This window comes from Macaca nemestrina, chromosome 18 (genome assembly GCF_043159975.1).
Source record: "Macaca nemestrina isolate mMacNem1 chromosome 18, mMacNem.hap1, whole genome shotgun sequence".
In the NCBI taxonomy this organism is placed as follows: domain Eukaryota; kingdom Metazoa; phylum Chordata; class Mammalia; order Primates; family Cercopithecidae; genus Macaca; species Macaca nemestrina.
The window spans coordinates 78,140,269-78,165,368 of NC_092142.1; the positions used below are offsets into that span (position 1 = coordinate 78,140,269).

A 25,100-nucleotide genomic window follows, 5' to 3' on the forward strand; every position below is an offset into this window, starting at 1 on the left:
TCTAGGTATCTTAACTCCTTAGAAACTTCCACTGGTTTCATATTCTACCTAGTTTTAGGTAACAGAGCTGGCGTGGGATGGGAAAGGGGGGGGATAAAGATGTTAATTTGGAACCATTTGATTGCTTCCTTATTTAACTTCTCACAGGAATGTTTTCATAACAGTCTTTTTTAATTTTTTTTTTTTTTTTTGAGACGGAGTCTCAGTTGCCCAGTGCAGTGGTGTGCTCTCAGCTCACTGCAACCTCCGTCTCCCAGGTTAAAGCAATTCTCCTGCCTCAGCCTCCTGAGTAGCTGGGATTACAGGTGGGCAACACCACGCCTGGTTAGCTTTTGTATTTTTAGTAAAGACGAGGTTTCACCTTGTTGGCCAGGCTGGTCTCAAACTGCTGACCTCAAGTGATCTGCCTGCCTCAGCCTCTCAAAATGCTGGGATTACAGGCGTAAGCCACCACATCTGGCCTCATGTCCATTTTTATGGGAAAAAAAAAATCACAAGGATTAACGTGCAGCCATTAGGCATAGATTCCTGCCTAAGGTCTGGATATGAATTCCAAAGACCGTGGGACTTACTGACATGTCTGTGAATATTCAGACCCACAGAGGTCTTGCCCCTACAGAGAGGCCCCAAGAGAGAGGCCTCACACCCTCTGGCTCCATTGAAATTCACTTCACGTTTCCAACTTGGATTAAACTGGCACGAAAGTTCAGTCAAATGTCAAGTCCATTTTGTCAAGGGAGGGAACTCATTCAGAAGATGAACTAGTTGGTATCGCTTAGATGATTAACTACTTGGCATTAGGTAGAAGAGGGCTCTGCAAACTACAGTTCATGGAGCAAATCCTGCCTGCTGTTTGTTTTTTGTAAATAAAGTTTTATTGGAACACAGCCAGGTGCATTTGTTTACATATTGTCTACGGCTGCTTTTGCACTACAATAGCAAAGTTCAGTACTTGTAAACACAGAGCCTGCAAAGTCTAAAATATTTACTATCTGCCCTTTTACAGGTAAATTTGAGGACTCGAGTTAGAAGGCTAACTAGTGGGTGTTACCTAAATTTTGTGAATTGTGGCTAAATTTATCATTTGTCTACACATTCAAATAAAATCATGTATTAAAGATGACGTGTCTATAATAAGATGAGTAAAGCATGACCTCTTTTTTTTTTTTTTAAGAGACGGGGTGGAGTCTCCCTCTGTCACCCAGACTGGAGTGCAGTAGCACAATCTCGGCTAACTGCAACCTCCGCCTCCTGAGTTCAAGCAATTCTCCTGCCTCAGCCTCTCAAGTAGCTGGGACTACAGGCACGTGCCGCCACGCCCTGCAAGTTTTTTTTTTTGTATTTTAGCAGAGACAGGGTTTCACTGTGTTGCCCAGGCTGGTCTCGAACTCCTGAGCTCACGCAGTTTGCCCAGCTCGGCCTCCCAAAGTGCTGGGATTACAGGCATGAGCCACCGCGTCTGGCCCATGACTTCTGTTTATGGGAGAGAAAGACCACTGAGATTGTAAGTGGACATCAGGACTTGGATTCTATGAAATCTAACACATTTATTTTTGCATTTCTTTACATTTTGTTTGTTTCAAAGTAGCTACAACTAAGAATGGACTATCCTCTCCTGCTACTTTATAAAAGCCAAGTTTTTGCTTCTAGCTGGTCAAAGGCACTGTGGGAGCTTATGTTTTTCTCAATCACTGAAGATCATTTGAGACAAAATTTGGAGAAAATTTCTACCAAATCCTATTTGGACTGGAGCAAAAAGGTTTCAAACTACAGAAGCACCAAATAGGCCATGATAAAGAATAAATACCACCCACCCCGACCTGGCAAACGTGGGCTCACCCGAAAGTAGTGGAGCCTCAAGCCCAGGGAGATGTGGCTGCAGAATCCACTGAATAAACGTCTATTAAAAAAATCATAGCATCTAGGGGATATATACCTCTAAGCCCATTCTTCAATAGAGAACTACTTATGTGCATAAGTAGTTTAAACAAAATTAGTGGAAAAACAGGGAGTTTAAGGGAGCAAGAGATCAAGTCTTCTGGGCTCACCACACATCAGGTGATTTAAGCTAAAAATGGCTTAAAATACCGCAATCACTTGAAACGCCTTACGTAAACTGACCAGGAATCTGGGGCATTCGCACTAGAGACAATTTTCTTCTCCTCAAGATAAGGGACGGGGAATTAGTCATAGGGTATTTCCAGATAATGTAGTTAACACCTCGTGTAATATTAGGTGGGCAGGGAGCTCTGCTCTCAGGACCAAAATTGCTCCTGCCAGCTCTAATAGGGAATGTGTGTATTTTTAAAGTCTGGGTAAGCACTGGTGAGTCATTTCCACAATACGCCTCCCTTCGGCGTGAAATGGGGCAGAAAGTGCCCCAGACAGCTGTTCGGTTATTTTCGCAGTGATTCATTCATTCATTCATCCACCCATTCATTCATTCATTCACTCATCACGTGGTAACTGAACACCCCTGTATACCAGGCCCAGTGCCAAATACCGGGGAAATGTGTGTGAATAAAATCTCATTTTCAAGGAGCTTATTGCCTGTTGGACATTTTAGCCTCTTCTCTTTAGTGCAATAAGTAATTTGACAACTGAAAAAGATGTGAGGTTGTACCTGGTAAGGTCGCTATTGATCAGGGAAAGGTTTAGCATGGAGAGAGATCTCTTAAGGTGCCCAGGTATTCAGAAGCACCCCTAAACCTGATTAGAGTGGCCCTCTGCTTACAAGCGGAGCCTTTCCCTCATTTCTGTTTTATTTCTTTTGTCTCTCACTTTTTATTTCCTTTGTGGAATCCAGCCCCTTTGCTTATCCTCAGCGCAAAAGAGGCAGTAGAGTGAGAAGAACATGAACTTCAGAGCCCACCTGTCCCTTTTCCCATTTGAATCCAAACTCTGTTATTCACCAGCTGTGCATCCTTGGGAAAGTCACTTAACCTCTCTGAGCTCTAATTTCCTCACGGGGCTGCAGGAGTGAGGTGAAGGACCTGCTGTCACTGGTACAGTGGTTGAGGAAAAAGGTGAATGAAGGAAGGGCCTCATTTTACTCCTTGTCTCCCATTCCTTTCTGCTACTTCTCTTTGGCTCAGCAACAGGAGACAGACGTTTGTCTCCATGGCTGTGAACTACCAAAGAGTTGCCAATTCTCTACGTCTTTGGCCTCTATGATCCCAGGGTCAAGGCCAGCACTTTCCGTGCCATTAGACTTCATTCTCTTATGGGTGCTTTCTGTTGGAATCTCCCAGTACAGAGCAGAAAGCACAGGTTACGGAATCAGATAGACCAAAGTTCATCTCCAAGTTCGATTCCCTCTGCATACAAGTTGCTTACCCTTGGGGGCCCTGTAAAATGACGACAATAGTAAGCACCTCAGAGGCTCGCTGGAAGAACTCTTTGTTGTCTGCACAGAAGCTCTCAGTGCTAAGCCTGGAACAGAGGAGACTTCAGTCGATGTAGGGCATCTCCCCAAACTGCTTTTATTCTTTCTGCCTCACTGAAACTTGAATTGAGAAGCGGCTGGAGGAAGAACCTTTGCCACTGGGTAGTACTGCTGAGTTTTGTGTCGCAGAGATACCTTCTGCTCCCTTCTTCAGGGATACCTCAGGGTATGAGAGTGCTGCTCCCCCAGCAGAGGAGATGTAGTCCAGTCATCCATCTGTGTGGTCTCTGCGGTAAAGTACACTTTTCATTTAACTTTTAAAAATACTGCAAATCGACCCCCACACACCTTTTCTTACTGCAGGTCACCTAGCCAGCAAAGACCCCAGTGGAGACCCCATTGGTTTGGAGGAAGGAGAGGAAAGTCTCCACTTGGGCAAAAACAATTTAGGATACCTGAAGATTGCAAAGCCCAGCTCCTCGCAAAGGGGTGGCAGCTGGGGAGAAGCTGAATCAGTGGACAGACGGGATTATGGTTTAACAAGTTCAGGGACAAGAGAAGGCCCCAGTAACCTACAGAAGCAACTAGCTGCTTGCCTTCTGTACAGCATGGTCTTTGGAGTCACAGGACATGAGTTTGAATCTCAGCTCTGCCACTTAGTAATTGTGTAGATTTGTGCACGTTGCTCAACCTCTCTGTCTCAGTTTTCTGTGAACTGGGGAAAATCATAGCAAATCTATTTCACGTGGTTGTTGTGAAGAATCTATGTGTGTGTGTGTGTGTGTGTGTGTGTGTACAAAAAGAGAAAGCTTAGAGCAGTGTGTAGCACTGCTACACTAATGTGAGTCGTTACTTGTAGAGAACAACTATGTCAAAACCACACCAACAACGATTTGGAAAGGAAATAATTTGACCGGTCATTTTGTTTATCCAACGACTGAGTTGGATTGACATATTTTTCCTTTGGCCTGCAAAGGAAATTTAAGCATTCGTTCATTCATCCTCTTAGAGAAATATTCTCCAAGCACTACCATGTGCCAAGCTTTGGGTTGGATACCAGGAACCCCTCTCAGTGAGATCACAGTCTAAGAGCACACACCCAACTATGAAATATAGATGGACTGTGAAAGTGAAGAAAGGTTCTGGTTATGAAGGCACAGAGGAAGTGACGGCTGAACTGTGTAAGGACACAAGTTGTTTAACGAGTTTCCTGGCCCATGTGAGATCTCTGTTCCAACGTTACAGGCAGCAGTGTGGGGCCTCACCTTACCTTTTTCCCACTTACACACTTCTCCACCCCCGTTCAGTTCCCAGGCTCCCGTTGTGTGAACTGGCTCATTTCTCACTGCCTTTCTGTTCTGCAGCCCCCGCTCTGCTGAGTCAGGAGGTGCCACTTTCTCCATGTGCTTTCCATCGTCCAAAATTTTTGTTGATGTTTCTTGATCACTGAGTTAAATATTTTTTTCCCTGTATTATACTTTTAATAGAGTTTCCGGAGAGAATGCAGACAAAACGCCTGAATTGAATCTACCATGTCTAAGCAGACACTCCCAGAGTACGCTTCTTTCCCCCATGCTTTACTCGCCAAACTAAAGGATGAGAAAGAACTATGCAGGCAGAATGAGATGGGTAGATGCTCCTGCTAATGCTGTCACTTCTACTACCACCACCACTGCTGTCATCTGCTGAGGATGGATTATATGCCTGCTCCACATCAGAACATTACGCGTATGGTGTGATTTGGTCATTCTGAGTGGCTAAAGTGTGAGCATACCCGTATCTCAGGTTTACGGAGGAGAAGACAGAGGCTCAGAGTGGTTATGTATATTTCTCTAAGTCCACCAGCTATTGTTTGTTGTAGGTTGGGTAACCCAGGAAGCAGAGTCTGCAACTGAGATTGGAATGTAGGAAGATTACTGGGGAATGTTCTAGAATCCACACCTGTAGGGGGATGTAGCAAGCAGGATGGGGTGGAGGGAGGATTAAGCTGTGCTGTGGGAGATGCGAATACTCCAGTCAATCCCAAGGAAACTCTGAAGCTGGGTAATTCTTCAGAGATGCAAGGAGGTCAGGAAGTCATTGATGTGGGCTGCCTCCTGGAGTGGGTGTTGCTTCGGTAGGCAGCTCGCTTTGGCTGAGGGCAGTTCCTGAGGAGGGACTGGTACGACAGCCTAGCATCTAAGGAAATGAGTGCCTCCTGGCCCAGAATGGGGGATGTCGGCAGCACACTACAGTATCCACTACAGTGTCTTGGGCTTGCCCTGAAGCCATGCCTCTCTAACTTGAGGGTATATTCATGTAAGTGAGGAGCAGGGATGGGGGAAAGGGACAAGGTAAAGCTACAAAGGTAAGCCAGCTTATCTAGACCGGGAGCTAGCTCCTTGTGAAGGAATGGCAATGATAATGGTTAAGTCAGATTTGAGAAGTGTGTTTTGGGGAAACACTCAGGAAGTGGTGCATAGAATCCTAGCACCAGATCAGTGACTGGGTGAGTTTGACATTCTAGATGCCATTGTGTCAAGAATTATAGTTGAAAGGGGAAAGAACATCTTAGTTTTTCATTTCCTGTGTCACTGTTTTCTCTTTCTTGTTTGGAAATGCTATTTCTCTCACATGGGAAAAATTTGGTTATCTCAGGTGGTAAAGATGCCTTTTTTAAAAATATTCTTCTGTTAGTGGGGACAATAATATTGCTAATTTCCAGGACAGACTCTTCTCATGCAGTTTAGTCAGTAGGAACCTGTTTGCACGTTCATTTGAGGAAGTGTCAAAACCAAAAGTAGCTTCGAGGTTTGGCACCTTTGATAAAGTTACAGAAATGCAGTGTGAGCAAAACTCATCCTCTTCTCTTCTTCACCTATTGGTGAACAGTGAGAGACCAAGGTGAGAGACCCGGAAATTATACATGTACATTGTATATTATGTATATACAACATACATTGTGTATTACACATATACAAATTATTTGTTATAACCTGTAAATTTCACAGTGAGAGACCAAGTTGAAAAATGCTTAAAATTCACAAGTCTCCATCATTCTGTCCTCCAGGAACCCCAAGCTGGTTTGGGTTTATATCAGTTTGAACTGAGGGACTTTCAGCTTAGGAACATGTGCTCTGTGTGCTGGAAGCTGCTGGAGGCACCGGGTTATATCTGCTCACTTAGGTTTGTGATATTGGGCAAAAGGAGAAAATTCTGAGTCTATTTGGATTCAAGTTCCATTAATGCCTGAGAAATATTTAAATCTCAAGATTTCCAATCCCATAAGCAGCCCTAGCCTCTCTTCTCCTGATACTCCACATACTCAGTCTCATTCCTTCTTCCCACTCTCTCCAGTTCTCATCCTCTACACTGCCTCCAGCCCCCCAGGGATCCAGACCCTGTCTCCTTCAGTGAGAGACTTCTTTTGGGGAAGCCAAATTATTTGTTATAACATGTAGATTTCACTTGTAGAAATGTTCTGTTTTCAAGGATACAGAGCTCGAAGGGAGCACAATTCCCTGGAGAGCCAGGGAAATAATGAAGTCTGAGGTCAGGCAGATCTGGATCTGAATCTTGGCAACGCATTTCAGGAGTTCTATGTAACCCTGAGCATCTTTCAGTTCCTTGAACTTCAGTCTGCTCATCTCTAAAACGGGGTTATTATCTACCTGCAGAGGTGCTGCAGTATTAAATGAGGCAATGTTGCAAAGTTTCTAGAATGGTATTTAGGGCTCATTATTGACTCAGTACATAGTAGGAAGCATAGTTACCTTGGGCCAGGGGAGCTACCTGAGTGGAGTCAACTTTTACATTACGGGGACCAAGTTGAAACATGGTTAAAATTGACAAGTCTGTCCCATTCTATCTTCTAGGTACCCTAAGCTGGTTTGGGTTTATACATTCCCACAGTGTCTGCCACGTCCCAGTGGTTTTATGACCTCGAGGTCCTGAGCTGTGTTGTCACATCTCATGATCTTCCTCAAAAACTCTTACAGCTGTATTCCACAGGTCATCACCAAGGGACTGCTGGAACAGGACCATAGCAGCTGCCAAGAGCTGAGTGTACATTTCCTCCCAACTCTGCATTCAGCTGATAGCTTGAAATTGGTTATGGTGAGAGTATTTATACCATGGGAATTGGCAGACACTGTGAATCAAACCCACCCCCAGCACGGTTCCCCTCCAGTGAGCCAGTTCTTAAACATTTACTAGTACACCACTGTCACCAACCCTGCTTTTTACACAAGTGTCCTTTAAGCAAAGCAATTCATGGGAAAGTAAATTTTAATTTTCAGACCATTTCATTAGATTCCTCACAGCCACAAATGGGTGGTTGTGGTGATCATCTGGGCTTTTGGATCACTTTAAAACGGTGCTTCTGTAAAGCCAGAAAACATCACTTGGTAATTTATTTATTTGTTACCAATGTTTCCTACGGATTGTGTTGAAAACACAGACACGCAGGACCAAGGGTAGTGTGCATCCCACCGTGATGATGGGAAGCGGTTGATGCGTGGACTCCAGGGATCCTGTGTCCTGATAGAAGGCTCTCACTTTCCAATTAGCAGGAAGTTATGTTTCCCAGCCCCTAGGAAAGCATAGGCGTTAAGGAGAACTCAAATCTGGGGCAGTTACAAATCTGCCCGTATGTGCATGACAGTTTGAATCAATTGGTCATCTACCAAAATCTGGGGAACAAGAGAAGCTTTAGGAAATGGGCTGGGCATGGTGGCTCATGCCTGTAATCCCTGCACTTTGGGAGGCCGAGACAGGCGAATCACCTGAGGTCAGGAGTTCGAGACCAGCCTGGCCAACATGGTGAAACCCCGTCTCTACTAAAAAAAAAAAACACACACACACAAAAATGAGCTGGGCGTGGTGGCATGTGCCTGTAATCCCAGCTACTCGGGAGGCTGAGGCCAGAGAATTGCTTGAACCTGGGAGGCAGAGGTTGAAGTGAGCTGAGATTGTGCCACTGTACTCCAACCTGGGTGAGAGAGAGACTCTGTCCCGGGGAAAAAAAAAAAAAATAAGATTACAAGCAAGTAAAGAATATAAGTCCTCCCCCACTTTTTTTTGCTCCTTCATGGGTATGGCTGCATCCTCTGCTCACTGGTTTGAGGTTGAAGTAACCAACATACATAATCACCCTGTTACTGTTTTTCCATGGGCAGTTGAAGCCCTGGCCTCCACTGCAGTTTTAACATCACACCCAAGAGTCTAAGGTACCCCTGGATGGAGCAACGTAACTAGAGACATTAATCGTACCCCTGGATAAGTGACAAATGCATTGTGAGGGTCTGATATCTGTGGCTCAGGATGCTTAGTAGCACTGGGTTCAAGGGCATGGATGACACAGGTCCATATTCCCCCACCCGTACTTAGTAGCTGTGTGACCTGGGGCAGGTTTCTTAATGTTTGGGACTTTCGATTCCACATTGGTTAGATGGAAATATTATAATACTATATATTGTAAATAGTACCCGTCAAACACTTAATGTGGACCAGGAACCCTCACAAAATGTTTGCTATTGTTTGTTGTTGAAAGGTCACTATGATGATGGCCCAAAATCTTGAACTGCAGGTTTGTTATGTTCCTGCATTGTTTGTGCTGTGAACATGTTGCTATTTATTACAGCGCAGTTGTTGAGACTGGGTGTCGGGAGCCGTGTGATTTGATTCAGCTCCTAACTCTGTCACTTGCTCTTTGACCTAGGCAAAAAACTCTGGGCTTCAGTCCTCTGTCTTTTTATTTTATTTTATTTTATGTTACTTTTCAAGATGGAGTCTCGTTCTGTCACCCAAGCTGGAGTGCAGTGGCGCAGTCTTGGCTCACTGCAACCTCCACCTCCTGGCTTCAAGCGATCCTCTTGTCTCAGCCTCCCAAGTAAGTGGGACCACAGGTGTGCACCACCACGCCTGGCTAGTTTTTGTATTTTTAGTAGAGATGGTGTTTCTTCATGTTGGCCAGGCTGGTCTCAAACTCCTGACCTCAAGTGGTCCACATGCGTTGGCCTCCCAAAGTGCTGAGATCACAGGTATGGAGTCATGGTGCCCGGCCTCCCCTGTCTTTAACTGGGGATAATGTGTGCAGAATTCCCCCTAAAGGATCTGTCATGCATAGGGTGGACCCTCACAGAAAGCATTAAAGATACACGAATCTCTTAGCCGGAGGCTGCCAGGTGGCACTAAATCAGAACTGAATCAATGAGAATTATGTTATGAAGTCATTTACTTGCTTGAGACTCAGTTTTCCTATTAATACAGTGAGACTGTACTCACTTTGTGGGCTCTTGCAAGAGTTCAGCTAAAATTCTCCACCTTGCCACCTAGAACGTGCCACAGAAGGTATCCTGGCCCCTGCATGGGATTCATACAGGAAAAGGACTGCCTTGTAAAGTCATTTGATTAGGGATCCAGAGGGTGTACTGGCAGAGGACAGATTTTCAGCCCCTTCACAATTCAAGGGCCAGCTACACAACTGGCTTGTGTTCCTCACTGACACCTCCCTGGGTAGCAAGGTGCATTTGTGCGCCTTCCCTTTGCCAGGCATTTCTAAGAGGATGAATCCTAACAGGTGTGGCAGGCAGAGGGTGGGGGCAGGGAAAAGAAGAAGATGTTCCTTGGTGTACCCCATTGTCATGAGTTAATCATTTCTCTAAACTGTGGGGGTGGAGTGTTCCAACTTCAGTCGGCTTGTCATGAGACTGCCCTGGTGGTTGCTGCCAGAGGACCCACAAATGCCAAGTTCCTAACCTGAGCCCTGCCAGCCTTCAGGACCTCCTCTGCATGAAGAGCAATTGGCAGAAGAGAACACGGTAGGGGAGGCACCGTAGACCTCTTCTGGTCTGTACTGTTCAAAATCACATGACATCCCCCAGAGACCTGGTGGGAAGCCAGGGATTTAGGCCCTAGAATTGGAGCTCAGAAAGGAGGAGAAAGGTCCCTGATGGTCAGTGGAGAGGGGCTTGGCCACCAGAGGGATCAAATGGCTCAGGCAGGGAATATGTATCCCCTTCTCAGATCTGAGGGCAGATTTTCAAATGTATGCATGATTCTGGGGTGCTACAAAGGGTATAGAGTATGGAGTCAGAACATTACACACCAACAAGAATATGGGTTTTGAACCCAGACCTCAGTTTGAATCTGAGTTCCAGCACTGCCCCGTTGCTTGGCCATCAGTTACTTCACCTCCTTTAGCCTCTGTCTCCACTCACTACAGTAATACCTGCCTGGTGGGAAGTGAGGCTTTTGTGAGAATCAGAAGTAATAATAGGTCCTTGGCACTTAAGAGACTCTCAGTAACCAGCAGTCATCACCACCGTCGTCGTTTTTTTTTGGCCATTACAGTTGGGATTAGACTAACCGTCCCTAAGCAGCTATTAAGCATCACACTCCCTGGACAAAGACATGAAAAACTCAGGATGATTCGGAAGGGAGATCTAGAAATGGTGAAAGGACTGGCGAGTGCCTCTGTGTGTATATTGTACCCGGGCTCGGTGATCTGGCTAAAGGAGAGGTACTGGGGCCAGGTGACAGCAAGTCTCTATATGGCAGGCCCACAAAACGGAGGTGCAGGCTTCATCTGTACTTTGATGTGTATGCTTCCTTCTTTAAACTTGTAATAATCAGAGTTATAGCTGCTTTTGAACTGTTGTTTGCCCAGGAAATGGCCAACTGTTATCACTCATCCTTACAAGAACCACATGAAGGGTATATTATTATATGCACTTTCCAGATGAGGAGACTGAGGCTCAGTGGCTTGTCACAGGTGTTAAAGACAGGATTCCAATGTAAGGACTTCTGGCTTCAGCACAGGGGATTTTCCTACCATCCCATATTGCCACCCCATCTGCAAAAATACCTGGATCTTTCTTCCTCCTGCTGCTTCTCAGTTCCCTCCAGGACTGAAGAGATGATATTGATTCTCGCTCGATAGAGGTTAGAAAGGGACTCTCCCTTCCCTAGCTGAACAGAGAGGGTTTCTTTTTTCTTTTCTTTCTTTTATTTTTAAATGGGAAACTTACAGGGAATAAGATCTGTTTCTTCACTTGCTTTGCAAGAGAGTTGGATTTGTACACATTGCCTGAGCTGGCTCGGTTTTCTAAAGACCTAACTTTGCAGCATTCTTCAAGGGCTCCAGAGAGTCCCTTGTGCCATCAAATTAAGTTTGGAAACTTCAATAAAAAAGTCCCGAAGGAAACTGTCAATTAATGCATTTACACTGAAGCATCATACTTGGGAAAAACATCTTCAAACGCAAACGCTGTTTTCCAGCCATTAAAAAGTTTATGCGCTGCTTGGTTTCCATGGATACCTGAGGTAATAGCCTCCTTCCTCTCATTGAAGAGTAAATGTTGCTCAGTTACTTTTTCCCTTTTCTTTTTTTTTTTTTTCCACTTTTGTCTTTCAGACTTTTTTCTTCCATCCCTATTTATGAAAACAAAAAGATAACTAAATTGAAACCTGGCAGTGTAATTTGTCAGAGGAAGGCACCCTGTTTTATAAGCTCAGGTGATTTCATTTTTGCTCACCTGTTTATTTCATGACACTTGCAGGAAAGAGAAGGAGAATTTTCATTTGATCAAATCATTTCCATGGTCCATCAAACACACAAATTAAAAAGGGAAATGTTACCAGTCTTTAAAAAGAGTCTTGATTGTGTATAGAGCAGAGATTGGCGAACTACGGCCTGCCGGCCAAATTTGGCCCACTGCCTACTTTTTATAAATAAAGTTTTATTGGAATACAGACACGTTCATTTGGGTAGACATTGTCTGTGGCCAGTTTCACAACAATAGCAGAGTTGAGTGATCGTGCCAGACATTATACAGACCACAGAGCCTAAATTACTTTATCTCTGGCCCTTTGCAGAAGTAGTTTACTGACCTATTACGTAGGGGAAAGAATGAGGGCTTCGGTGGCATTTAGTAGTGTTGTCACTTTTGTCATTGGTCTTGACCTGACTCAGTGTCCGTATTGTTGAGATGGAAATGATGGGACCCTCAGTAGTGTTTTGAGATAGAAGGCACACAGTAAGGGAACAACGAATAGGAATTACATTCCATCGAGATTCTTTTGCTAGAAGGATGCAAAGAAACCTACTTTGTGATTCTAGATGTTTTTTAGGAAACCCGAAGTATGAAAAAATCCAAACCAAGTAGTTCCACTATTGTTCCCGGGTCTGTGCGTGCTGTGTGTCTTTCCTGGGAGAAGGTCAGAGCTGGAGTGGGGCACTCCATTCCGGCAAGACAAGGCAAACAATAGAGGCCACAACAGTCTAGGAAGAAATCTTTAATTTCTATTCAGCTTTAAAGAGTTTGAGAGAGTTATTTCCCCTCTGTTAACAAACGAGTTCAAGTACATGCCTTCATATTATAAAAGTACCTGAAATTGCCTAGAATTGCAGCATGCATAGCTTGGTAGTATTTACATATATTTACATAGGGAACCAAGAGAAAGATCTACAGTTATTTACAGTCTACGTAGGGGAAGAGAAAGGCAGCCTAATTGTATTTCCTAAAATACAGTAGATGAGTAGTCAGCACATGCATATTTAGATAATATTTGCATGATAGAATGCAAACTTTAAAAAAGACATACCTTTGAAACTTTCTATGCTAAGGTGTTGCATAATCAAGGTTAATTTTTTTTTTGTTCGTTTTGTTTCTAGTCTATTTGCATCAAGTGCTTTAAAATGCTCACTAACACCGAGGCAGAATTATTTCCCCGGGCAATTAAAGCAACAGCACACACGATCATTTCCTACTAACTAGCAACACGCTGCTGGTGAATGAAATATCTATTGTTTCTCATTACCCATCGACCACTGTGAAGAGATCTCTCTCTGTAAAGGCAGTATACCTAAGCTATCACCATTAATTATGGAAGTAATATAAATGAGATGCTCGCCACAGTATGTTCTAAATGAAATATTAACAAGGCCAGCGTCTTGGAGCCTGAGAAATGGTCTGTTCCAGTGAGCTCTCTATGGAAATCCACACACCTAACGCAGTCATGCCCGATTTGAAATAGCGGGGCTGGACATTGGGGGCTTTGCCTGTGAGATCTGAATTATTGCAAAGTACATCCTCTGAATTTGTTTCTGGAAGGCAGAGTTAAGAGTTCATTCCTTACCATGATGTGGCCCCAGCAGAGACCTTGTGTGTGTTTTTTTTTTCTTCAGTGCTTTTTCAGACTATGTTATAGAATACTTAAGGGGCATATGTGCAAACGAACTGTCAACCTTAAAATCTAAACAAACAGCTTGTTTGTGGTTTGTCCTGAAATCCTGCCTGCTCACAAAACAACCAGCTACTTGGTTTTCTAAAAGACGTAATTTGGCAGGCAGACTTCGTAGAGCCATTCTGTGCAGAAGAAGGGAAGGGGGAAGCTGTTTGTTTCACCTGTACTATGAAGATATTCTTTGCGCTATTAGAACTGAGCTCATTAATTCTGCCTGTCAATAATTTCAAAGGCTTATTTCAGCGTACATGGCGAATACAGATGCATACATTTATACGCAGTCCACGAGCTAGCTATAACCATAACAGAGGTTAAAGAAGTAGAGTAAAAGTGTAAAAATGTTTCAAATAAACATACACTAAGTATCTTCTTTGATCTCTTATAAACACTCAGCAGTCCCTCAGCACGGGCATCAAGGTGGCCCAGTTGGAAAAGTTCAGTGACATGCCATCAGATTTGTTCCATGTAGAAGGATGACACTATCAGTTAGATGCTGATTTTGGTGGCAAATCTTTTTTTTTTTAATATGTTCTAGGGTACATGTGCACAACCTGCAGGTTTGTTCCATGTGTATACATGTGCTGTGTTGGTGTGCTGCACCCATTAACTCGTCAGTTACATTAGGTATATCTCCTAATGCTATCCCTCCCCCCTCCCCCCCACCGCACAACAGGCCCCGGTGTGTGATGTTCCCCTTCCTGTGTCCAAGGGTTCTCATTGTTCAATTCCCATTTGCTGGCAAATTTCTATGGCACTTCTGCTTGGCCATTTCAAACTAACCATGGAAGAATGGATACCCCAATGCAATTTTTCATCCCCATTCAGAAAGAAACTTCTTAGAGCAAAGAAACTTGTTTGAGCAGGCAGCATCAGAGGGAATGCCTAGGGAATTCTTCCATGGATAAAAACATCATCGACAATACCTTCTCTTAGTTCCAATGAGACAGCCTCTCAGGTCCAGTCAGTTCTAGAACACTTTGGGCAGGCACAAATGGAAGATGGAACAAGCGTGCATGCAGTCACCCACATGGATTGCTCTGAAGCCATTTCTTTTTCCTTCCCTCGTTAGGAGTACCCTCACCCCAACCCCAGCAAAGCATGTCTTGGGTCTCACAATAACAGCAGGTCTCAGAAAGATAAAATAATTCTGAATGTTACGACTCGTCCCTTTTAAGACTAGACATCCATCTGTCACAGATCCTTTGGAATGTCGATGGCAAGAATTCTGGAACACGGAGGAGGTACGAAAAGGGCTTCATTCATTTCATGGAAAAGCTCAGAACAGTTTGTCAACTTGGAAACACAGGCCCTGACAGCGTAGCAAGGTCACCCTGCCCTTCAATCCTGCTGATAGCCCAAGTTAACATCCTCCCATGCCTTGGCCTTCCCAGAACAAACATGGCTTTGGACGCCTTTGGAGGGTTGGGACTGGCTGCGTATTTTTCTCTAAAACTTAAGTTTTAGGAAAGAATTCTTTCCAGCTTTCCATCCTGAACCTGCAGGTCTCCAGGCTCATTCCTGCAAATATTTCACAGAGGAGTAAGAGCCACATTCCTGCTGGCTTTCCAACTCATTCTACTCTCGTTTTCAAGTCAACCTCTTAAAACTCCTTAGTGATCTTGCAAGAAATTCATGTCTTTTGTCAGGGAGAATGGCGTGGCCTTTGTATGACACTTCCCTTTAGCCAGACTCGGATTTGGGGGCGTCATATTTGGGATGCCTGCACGGCTAACAGGAAAGGGCCCAGGACAGCTCACAGGTTCTCTCTGAACAGAAGGCTGTGAACACGTGGCTGTCATTTGAAAGCTGCATGGCCCTCTTCCCCCTGCATGCGTTTCTCTCAAGGTGTCCCTTGTAATTTGTGGTTGTGGTCTGTGCTTGAACCTGTTGCACTTATGGTGATGGACTGGCACTTCACTCTGTGCCACTGCCATCGAGCCCCCCTCATAGACACTGTCCCCAGTGTCACTTGGGGATTGACAGTCTTCACCTGTCACGGGAGAGGCAACCGAAAAGGAGCCTGAGGTTTTTCTACCTTTGTGAACCTTTCTAGCAAAGAAACTTTTTTCCTTGTGGCAAAAGATGAATATCCAAACACATTGTCCACGTCTATCTTGTTAGGGAGGGCATGTTCTCTTCCGGAGGGCTAAGAGCTGGAACGGGATTGAAATGGATTCTCCAGAACACTTTGTCACACTTTTAAAGCCTAAAAACAAACATTTGCTTTCCTGATCATCTTCACTGTTTCTGTTTGGGAAATTGAGCGCATTCCTCTTCTATAATAAAGGTTAAGAACAGCCTGTGAGTTAGTAAAACTCCCAAAGGCTTAGGAAGCAAGTTACATTTCAATACCTACAGGAAGCATTTGCATGTATCTAAGCCTGGATTGTTCAAGGCCTTTGTGGGAGTCAGTTGTCAGGAATCTGTAGGAATGACTTTGTGAGGAATCATTGGAGGAGGGGCAGTACGCGGGATGGATCAGTATTTTCTCTGCAAACCTAATGAAACACGTCGGAACTCGCACCTACATGCGTGGGAACTGATAAGATGGAGATTGTGTCCGTTTCACTTGTTTGGGATGTCTGTGCTTTGAAAAAATTCTGTCGTCAAAGAGTAGGTTCCTTAGTTCGGCAAATCTGGCACCTGGAGATGGCATTTTGAATCGGACAACCTTTTTTAGTAAGGGTCACTTGCTGTCGGATCATCCGAGGTGGTGCTGAGTCTTCATTTTGGTTCATCCAAATGGATATCATTTCAGTGTAGCTCCCTGACTAAATCAACAATGGAAAAAAAATCTCCCTTTAATATTTCTCAGGCGAACACACGACAGCCCACAGATTTCATTTTAGGCCACGTTAGGGCATCACCTCGTGGCCAGACGTAGCCTGGCCGAGAAGGCAGCAGAGCAGGCAGAGGGGCATAGGAAGCCAGAGCCCTGTGAGAGACATTGATGAGGAAATGGGCCACGTCCAAATATTTGTGTCACATTTTTGGGGAGCAGGTTTCATGTACCCATGGACACGGAGTCTGAAGTCACTCGTCTACGTGATTATCTGTGTGGCTTTGGACGAGCTGCTTTTGATCTCTGATAGCAAGTAGGCTTCTCTGTGAAAGGGAATGCTGTCCCTGGCTCATAGAGCTAGGTGAGGGTTAGACAGTGCTTATAAAGCTCTCCGCCCAGAGTCTGGCGAATCGTAACCTCTCAATAAATGCTAGTCATTGTCGCCACTTGAATAGTCCTCCTTGGCTGCAACTCACTGAAAAAGCTGGGCAGTTTGCAGAGCTGAGGTCTTTGGAGTAGACATCTCTGCTGTCTTCTGCTGCTTCCCATCATTTTGGTGGAAGTTGGCGTGTTCGTTGGTTAGCACTTATTCCAAATTGAATTGTATTTCATTACAGAAGTATCACGGTGGAAGAATAGGGTGACTTACTGGTGCGGTCACCGAGCCAGGGAGGCCCATGAGCCTCATTCCTGTACAGGCTGCATTACTTTATGAACTAATGGAATTCGTGGCAAATGTGTCCCCTAAAAGATTGCTCTTGGACAGTGAGTAGGGAACACGTGGCCTTTTGGAGCAGTTTGCTTTCATGTGTGTTTCCAATCAGAGATTGAAGCTGTAGTTGTTTGTGAGGAATGGCTGTATCCCAGTCGCCGAGGTATCTGGAGATGACCTCTACACCGTTCTGGGAGAGTGGTTATACACTCTCCAGGGGGAGAGTTACTGGGAGACAGGGAAAGACAGGGCGTGGAGACGGCCATCCATTCCACCCGTGACATGAGGGCTCACCCCCTCATCTCCACCACAGCAGCTCTCTGATAAATGATTCTGTTCCCAGTGGTGTATTCAGAGCGTCACTGGATAAGGTGGCTGGCTTTGCATTTGGGAAGTGGTTGCTTTACCCAACAGACACCACATGAGGAACAATGGAAGTAGGCAGGGTTTGAAGAGGTACATGTCTTTCCTTTTAGCCAAACCTGCTCACTTCAGATCACCTCTTTGTCCTGGGATTTTAGTCTTGGAAACACTGCTCGCCTTCAGAAGAGCTGTTCTCCTTCCCCGCCCTTGCTGTTCCAAGCCTAATCTAACTTCTAGGGTGTGTTATTTTCATACCTCTACTTTTTGCATAAGTGGATTAATTCAGCCTTTGCTGTGCAATGTCCCTGTAAGAAAGCAATCTCAGAACATCTACTCTCTATCATTGAATATATAGATATGCCATGATATTGTGTCTATTTCTTATATATCTCACAGTTAAGTACTTTAAGACAGGAATCTAGTCTTTCTTTTAAATAAGCATGCATTTTAAAATAGAAAAACCTGAAAACAAAACCTTGTGTATCATGTGTCCCTGTATTATATTAGAGTACTAACCAATGCATTACAAATATCAGTATGTGGGTGTTTTTTTTTTCTTTGCCATATATTGTTTATCAGAAACCTCTGTACCCTTTCCTTTAAAGGAGTCAATATTCATTTGTATTCTGTGCTGACAACTATAAATTGATGGCTAGAAGTTATCAAATGAATGTTGATGAAAAGCAGCTACTTAACATTTTCATCCCAACACAGAGTTTTGGGAGGATGGATAATTTAGATCTGAGGGCCTCAACTATAAATAAACAGCAACTGCTTTCTAAATCCCACCTTTCTGTAGTTGAAGATTGTGCTACAAATCTGACAAATGATTTTTGAAAGAGAATGATGAATCCTTATTACCAAGATACTCTTAACTTAATCCCAAACAAGAGTCCTGGGTAATTTTACATACACTATCAAGATTGATTGCACAGTTCTCCTCTGGCAGCTCACAAATGTTTGACTCGATAGGAAATGGCATTCGGGCGTGATTAAAGATTCTACTGGGCTTCCCAGAAATTCTCAGTCCTGTGTCGTCAACACCCTAACTCATTGCCATTGCTGCGGGATAGACACACCTCCCCCATTTCCCATGATTAGCTACCGTATACAATCTACAGACTTCTGATAAATGATTCTCAAAAAAAAAAAATCTTTTAGGGGAACCCATAGCTCCAGCCAGTTGTTTGTATGTCAAGGTATTATTTTATCACAATGGATCAGTAAGCAATGGTGACAACTAGCAAGGCATTGCTTCAGGTATTTTATAATGGAGTTGTTAACGTTATTTCCTTTAGATGACTCTTTCATCTTTTCTGCATTATGAACTGATGCCCCCAAAACTGGTATGAAAGTCATCTGATGGTGATTAAAGTGCGCCTTAAAAACGTTTTTTTTTAAATCGGTTTAAAAATGCTTTCTCTTGTATCGGCAGTACCGGCTTGTTTACTCTTGAGATTTCACTAATGTGGCTCAGTCTTGTTCTGATGATATGCAGACCGAAAAGCTGATGAGCCAAAAATGAGAACTTGTTACTAAACTGTCGCCACATCTGATCATATAAAGATGTCACTCAGAGGTTGCCCTTGGTACGGCTGAAAAGAGAATTCTCCAAGAGACCAAAGGGGTGGCGTGCATGGGATCAACAAGATATTGTTACTGCTTAATTAATTGTCCAGCAAGGGAGGACAGTAGAGTGAGTACCCATCAGCACGAAGCATGAATCTGAGAAGGAGAATTTGCCAAAGGGAGACGATTGATTTTTGGAGTAGAGAAGGTGGTGTTTGCTGTCAGGTGCCCCTCCTGTGTACTGTGTTCTGCAAAGCCAGGGCCACTTGTGATGGAATTTAGATAGTAAATCACCCCAAGCCATCTCCTGATAGAAAGTTAGGTTTTTCCAAAAGGTATGACTCTCAGCATTGTAACCAAATATAGGTTGGCATGAAACAAAACCAGTTGTAATTGCCTTCAGATTCCATGGAAGGAAAAGGTAGTTCCCCAGCTCCCGCATCAACAGCATTCTGAATCAATGGGACTGCAGAATTTCTTTGCAAAAATACCATTCCAGTAATGCAAAAGTGCAACATGATATCGTTACAGAAGGTCATAGTGGCAAAATATTTTATCAAGTTAGTAAGAATTCTGCATTTCGCTTTCCCAAGTGGACTGCTTTGGTTTTTCCTCACAATTGGCAGAACAGTGAAAGGCCAGTCTGTCATACGACTGAATGCTGAATAGTGTAACCATTGTGGCATAGGGGGCGGGAGGCTGGACTTGAAATGAGTAAGCTGGATTCTCCCACCACTCAGGAGTTAAGTCACTTGGCCACTCTGGTGGTTTTGGCAGCTGCAAAGTAAAATGGAAATCTATGACAGATATCTGGAAGTTGATGCAAAACACCATCTCCACCAGAACTCTGCTAAGATTCCAGACCAAATTGCTATTTGGCTTGAGTTAGCTGGATGAGCATCTCAATTCTCCAGTTTGTCTGTAGAGGCACTTCTGCTTCCCTTTTCCCCACATGGGATGCAGTAGAGCCAGATAAACCACTTGAACTTGTTTTGATAAATGTGCCAGGTGCTAAGCTCAGGGTTATTAGGAATAATAATTCAGTGAAAGGAAATTTGGATGACATGAACTCATTTCCATTAGACTTGAGCCACACAAATCAATGGGAAAAGAAACAGCTGAATCCAGGATAGAATCCAGGATACTATCTGGCGATTTGGAGTGGGCATGGCAATGGAAGGAGATTGGGGAGGTAACAAACCAGTTGCTATTTAATTAAGTTCAAGTCAGGTCAAATTCAGGACCAATGGGGCTTGGCCAGGATCTTCAAGCACCCAGGTATTATCAAAACCCAAGTCTTTGTCTCACTCACGGGCCACACCCTTCCCAGAGATTTGACCAATTTTCAGACCAACTCAAATGTGACTACATACCCTGACACTGAAGAAGCTCAAACCAAACAACAAACCCAAGTGTTCTGTGTGGCACGTTCTTCACATCATAACACCTTTCTCAGGACCCTAGTTCTCAGAATGGACCTGGCTCTCCCAGGGATCCTAGAATGCAAGCACAGTGATTGCAAACTAAACCATTTGAGGGAAACTCCTCCAGTAAGCACCCTTCATGGTCACAATGTAAACCCTGCAGGGGCAGAAAATAAGATTTGGGTGGGGTCAGAAAGCCATTTCCCCCACAAAGTTCCTTACTGTTTGCCTAGTAGGGGCAACTTTATCTTTAGTTACCTTTTCCCGTCCTCTCTTGCAACCCCTCTCCCTATCAGCTGAAAATTAGTGGATGCAGTTAGAGCTGTGAAACACATAAATAATCATAAGATGCCAGATAAACTGTATTGGTTTTAAATTAGAGACGTGCCAACCATGTCTCCCTCTGAACAGCAGCCTATTATTTTTAATTATGGCTTGCAAAGCAAAGTGATTTCTTGCCCTCTTTACAGCATCCCTGACAGTATTGTCAGTTTGGATGATATGATGCCCCATCAGTGCACACATTCCCAGCCACAGCCCCAACTGTTACTCAAAAGGTGAATGAAAGTGATCAGTTGCACTCTTTGCAACTTACATTCTGAAATGGGCTGAAAAGAAATGTACACCCTTACCCATGATCCCATTGTAAATCTGGGACAAATACGACATTTAGAAAAAGGTTTTCAAGGTATCCGGATGAATTAAGAAATGTGTTATGTATTTGTGCTAGGTATGGATGTACGGTGAGGAGTATGTGTGTGCATTAAATGTTTTAACACAGCATTGCCCATCCTTCCCCTAGCAGCACTGTGGGCAAAGCATAAACGGATGATCTGGCACCAGCCCCAATTGGGTTTTCTCCCTGATGGACCATAATTAAGAGTGGTTGATTTGTCAGAAAATTCTTCAACTGATGTGGTATCGAATTACATTATAGATACATGGAGAAGTCGAGGGGTTGGGTGAATTTGTTCTTGCACGTTCAGAAGGTACCATCTTTTTCTCTGCGTGGAAGAGGCGCCTGCCACAACGAATTGATATGTGTATTTCTGTTCCAAGCCTATTCCTATATGAGGTGTCAAAAGTCACACCAGCTTTACAAGCGGAGTTTATGAACTCGTTTTTCCAGGATACTCCCATTATGCTTTTTACAGTCATGTGCTTTCAGCCCAGTACCCTTCGCTATGCCAAGATCCAACTGAAACTGAACCACATGGGGGAGGCTCGCTACTGCCCAGGCAGTTGAAATGATGTCATTTCGTCGTTCCTTTTCTTACAACTTTGTCTGTCTTCTTGGATTTCCAGCAACAGGGAGCTGCCACCACCGTGTACTGTGCTGCTGCCCCAGAACTGGAGGGTCTGGGAGGGATGTATTTCAACAACTGCTGCCGCTGCATGCCCTCGCCAGAAGCACAGAGCGAAGAGACGGCCCGGGCCCTGTGGGCACTCAGTGAGAGGCTCATCCAAGAACGGCTTGGCAGCCAGTCCGGCTAAAAGGAGCTTGGAGTGGATGGGCACAGACACCCACCCTGTGTGTGTGTCCGCTCACGCAAGTGCCAGAGCTGGGCCCCTTCCAAATGTCCCTCCAATGCAGACGCGCAAGAGTGAAGGAAATAAGAGCAGTCACAATAGAGTGAAAAATGTTAAGTACCAATGGGAAGCAGGGAATTCCTGGGGTAAAGTATCACTTTTCTGGGGCTGGGCTAGGCCTAAGGTCTCTTTGCTTTCTGATGGTGGCCTGTTTGAAAGTATAAAACCTGGTTGGTGTGTAGGTTCCATATCTCCCTGGAGAAGCACCAGCAATTGTTTTTCTTTTACTGTTGAATAGCCTGAGGTCCCCTCGTCCCATCCAGCTATCACCACGGCCACCACTGCAGCCAGGGGCTGGCTTTCTCCTACTTAGGGAAGAAAAAGCAACTGTTCACTGCTCCTTGCTGCATTGATCCAGGAGATAATTGTTGCATTCATCCTGACTGAGCCTGAGTCAGTTTAGCAACTGCTGGGGAGACAAATCCCAGAACCCTGTCCCAGCGAGCTAGGATGGCGGTGACACCCAGACAGAGTAGAATACCCAGAGCTTCCAGGTGGCAAAGTACTTGTCACAGACTCCCTCGCCACTGCTATACAAAAAATTCTTTAAAGATTATAACAAATTTTTCAAATCATTCCTTAGATACCTTGAGACTCAGGAAGGGAAGCGTGTGTACTTAAGAATACACAGGATCTTTTGGGGGGCGGAGAATAAAAAGTTAATCCCTTTGTCCGTCAGTCACAGTCTCCGTTCTCGTGCTTTCACATTCTGCTTAAAATTCCTGCTGTGCCTCCCATCCTATGCTTAATAAAAGAACATGCTTGAATATGATCACCTGAAGTTTGTACTGTTTCTTTAAATGTTTCAGTTTTTTTGTTTTTGTTTTTTTTTAGAAAAGAAATCTAGAGGAAAAATAAAGCGCTTCTCATAGACGCCAGGAAAACACGATTCTTGTTTCTTCTCTGAGTTTGTGTTTTGTTTTTGTGCTTTGTGGCTGTCCGTGGGCCAAGTTGTCTCACGCAATTAGCATGCCAGCATCGTATTTTCTGTTAAAGAAAGAAAAGAAAAATGACTATTGTTTCATTTCACCTTAAGATGTTTTGTTATTACTTACAGTGAGTTATTTTAGTCCTCAGTGGTCTGCTCCCCTGTAATTAGCAAGTACTTAGTGATTAGTGGGTATCTCTATGTTTGAGAATGGGAGCTGTGCAGAGGCTCTTCTCTGCACATCCCATCTCATAGACACCATGGTTTCCAGCCTGTTCCAGGAAGCACATGAGTCCACCTTGGCAAGACGGAGAGAATGCTTTTGCTGAAATACCAGGAAGGTGTGGAGGCTGGGTGTCATTGTTCCCCCTCCTGATAATGGCAGCTTCAGGCCATGTCATGAACTTCTGTGCCTTTGCATCTGTGGTGCACAGCAGTCAAACAAACACCATTGCTCTCCAGTGGCCCATAGCCTGGCCACATCCTCCCATCTGGCTATAGTCTCCCTTACGTAATCCTTATTACCACAGGACCTTTGAAACTATGAATCACATAATGTCACTTTTCAGACATTATTGTCATTTGCAAAAGCAGCCATCAGAACTCCACTCCCAGTGTCTATACCTGGAGGGGATTACCCCTCCCATATGACCTCTGACTTTGGCCATGTGACTGGCCTTGGCCAATTTGGAAAGTGCTGTGCACTGGGGCTTGCCTTTCCTTGCTGCTCTTTGGAACCCTGCAACTTCCATCGTAGGAACAGCTCCAGGGCTACCCTGCTGGATGATGAGAGACATGTAGTGGCTCCCAGAACTGGCATCCAGCAGTTAGACATGTGAGTGAGGCCATCTCAGTCTATCCAGCCCCAGCTGTGCCAATTCAGAGAAGAAACTCCACAGTTAAGAAACTCCACAGTTAACTCACAGCACTGCAAAATGTAGTAAACGTTTGTTATTTTCAGCCACTAAGTTTCAGGATTACTTGTTACTCAGCAAAAGCTAACTGATACAGCTTCTCAGCACACTAAGTTTAATTTTTTTTTTTACCCTAGTTCTCTTATAAAGTTCTCTTACAATTTGGTATCCAGCTACCTCGCTAATCTCAACTTCCAGCACTTTCTCCTCATCTACTGGAAGCCACTCTAGTCTTCCTGTGTTCCTCGAACATGCCAAGCACACTCCCAACTCAAGGGCTGCATATTTGCTGTTTCCTCTGCTGAAACCCTTTCTTTCCAGAAACCAGCATGCCTTTCTTCCTCACTGATTTTTGGTCTCTGCTCACATGTTATCCCTGTCTTCATAGTGTCATCCCATTCCCATTCCATTCTATTTTTTTTCCCACAACACTTAATATTATTGTACACATTATGTGTCTATTTTCTCTGTCTACCCCCTATAAGAGACACTCCATGAAATTTGTCTGCTTTCTTCACAATTTGGCCACAGTACCTTGAACGGCTCCTGTCACATAGCAGACTTAATAACCACTGAAAGAATGATTCTTACTGACTAGGCTTTATGTTCATGAAAATAATTTCCATCATTGTGACAATGATCTCGAGCCACACAGTGTGCTAAGCAGGCTACAATATTACCACTGTCGCCCAGGCTGGAGTGCAATGGCACGATCTCGGCTCACTGCAACCTCCACCTCCCGGGTTCACACGCTTCTCCTGCCTCAGCCTACCAAATAACAGGGATTACAGTCACACACCATCACATCCGGCTAATTTTTTTGTATTTTTAGTAGAGTTGGGGTTTCACTATGTCGGCCAGACTGGTCTGGAACTCCTCACACCTCATGATCCGCCTGCCTCAGCCTCCCAAAGTGCTGGGATTACAGGCGTGAGCCACTGTACCTGGCTTTTTTTTTTTTTTTTTCTGAGATGGAGTCTCACTTTGTTGCCCAGGCTAGAGTGCAGTGGCATGATCTCAGCTCACTGCAACCTCCGCCTCCCAGGTTCAGGTCAAGCAATTCTCCTGCCCCAGCCTTCAGAGTAGCTGGGATTATAGGTGCCCACCACCACACCTGGCTAATCTTTGTATTTTTAGTCAAGATGGGGTTTGACCACGTTGGCCAGGCTGGTCTCAAACTCCTGCCCTCAGGTGATCCACCCGCCT

At 44.4% G+C, this 25,100-nt stretch overlaps 1 protein-coding gene across 1 annotated transcript in view; it reads left to right on the forward strand.

Annotated features, from left to right (window-relative positions):
- The window catches only part of LOC105491228 (WW domain containing oxidoreductase), a 1,122,875-nt gene extending 1,100,051 nt beyond the window's left edge, over window positions 1-22,824 (forward strand). The window contains exon 9 of the mRNA XM_011757425.3: window positions 21,768-22,824. Coding sequence (XP_011755727.1) covers window positions 21,768-21,956 — 189 coding nt within the window. The 3' untranslated portion in view covers window positions 21,957-22,824. The remainder of the gene's footprint in view (window positions 1-21,767) is intronic.
- The last annotated feature ends 2,276 nt before the right edge of the window (window positions 22,825-25,100 follow it).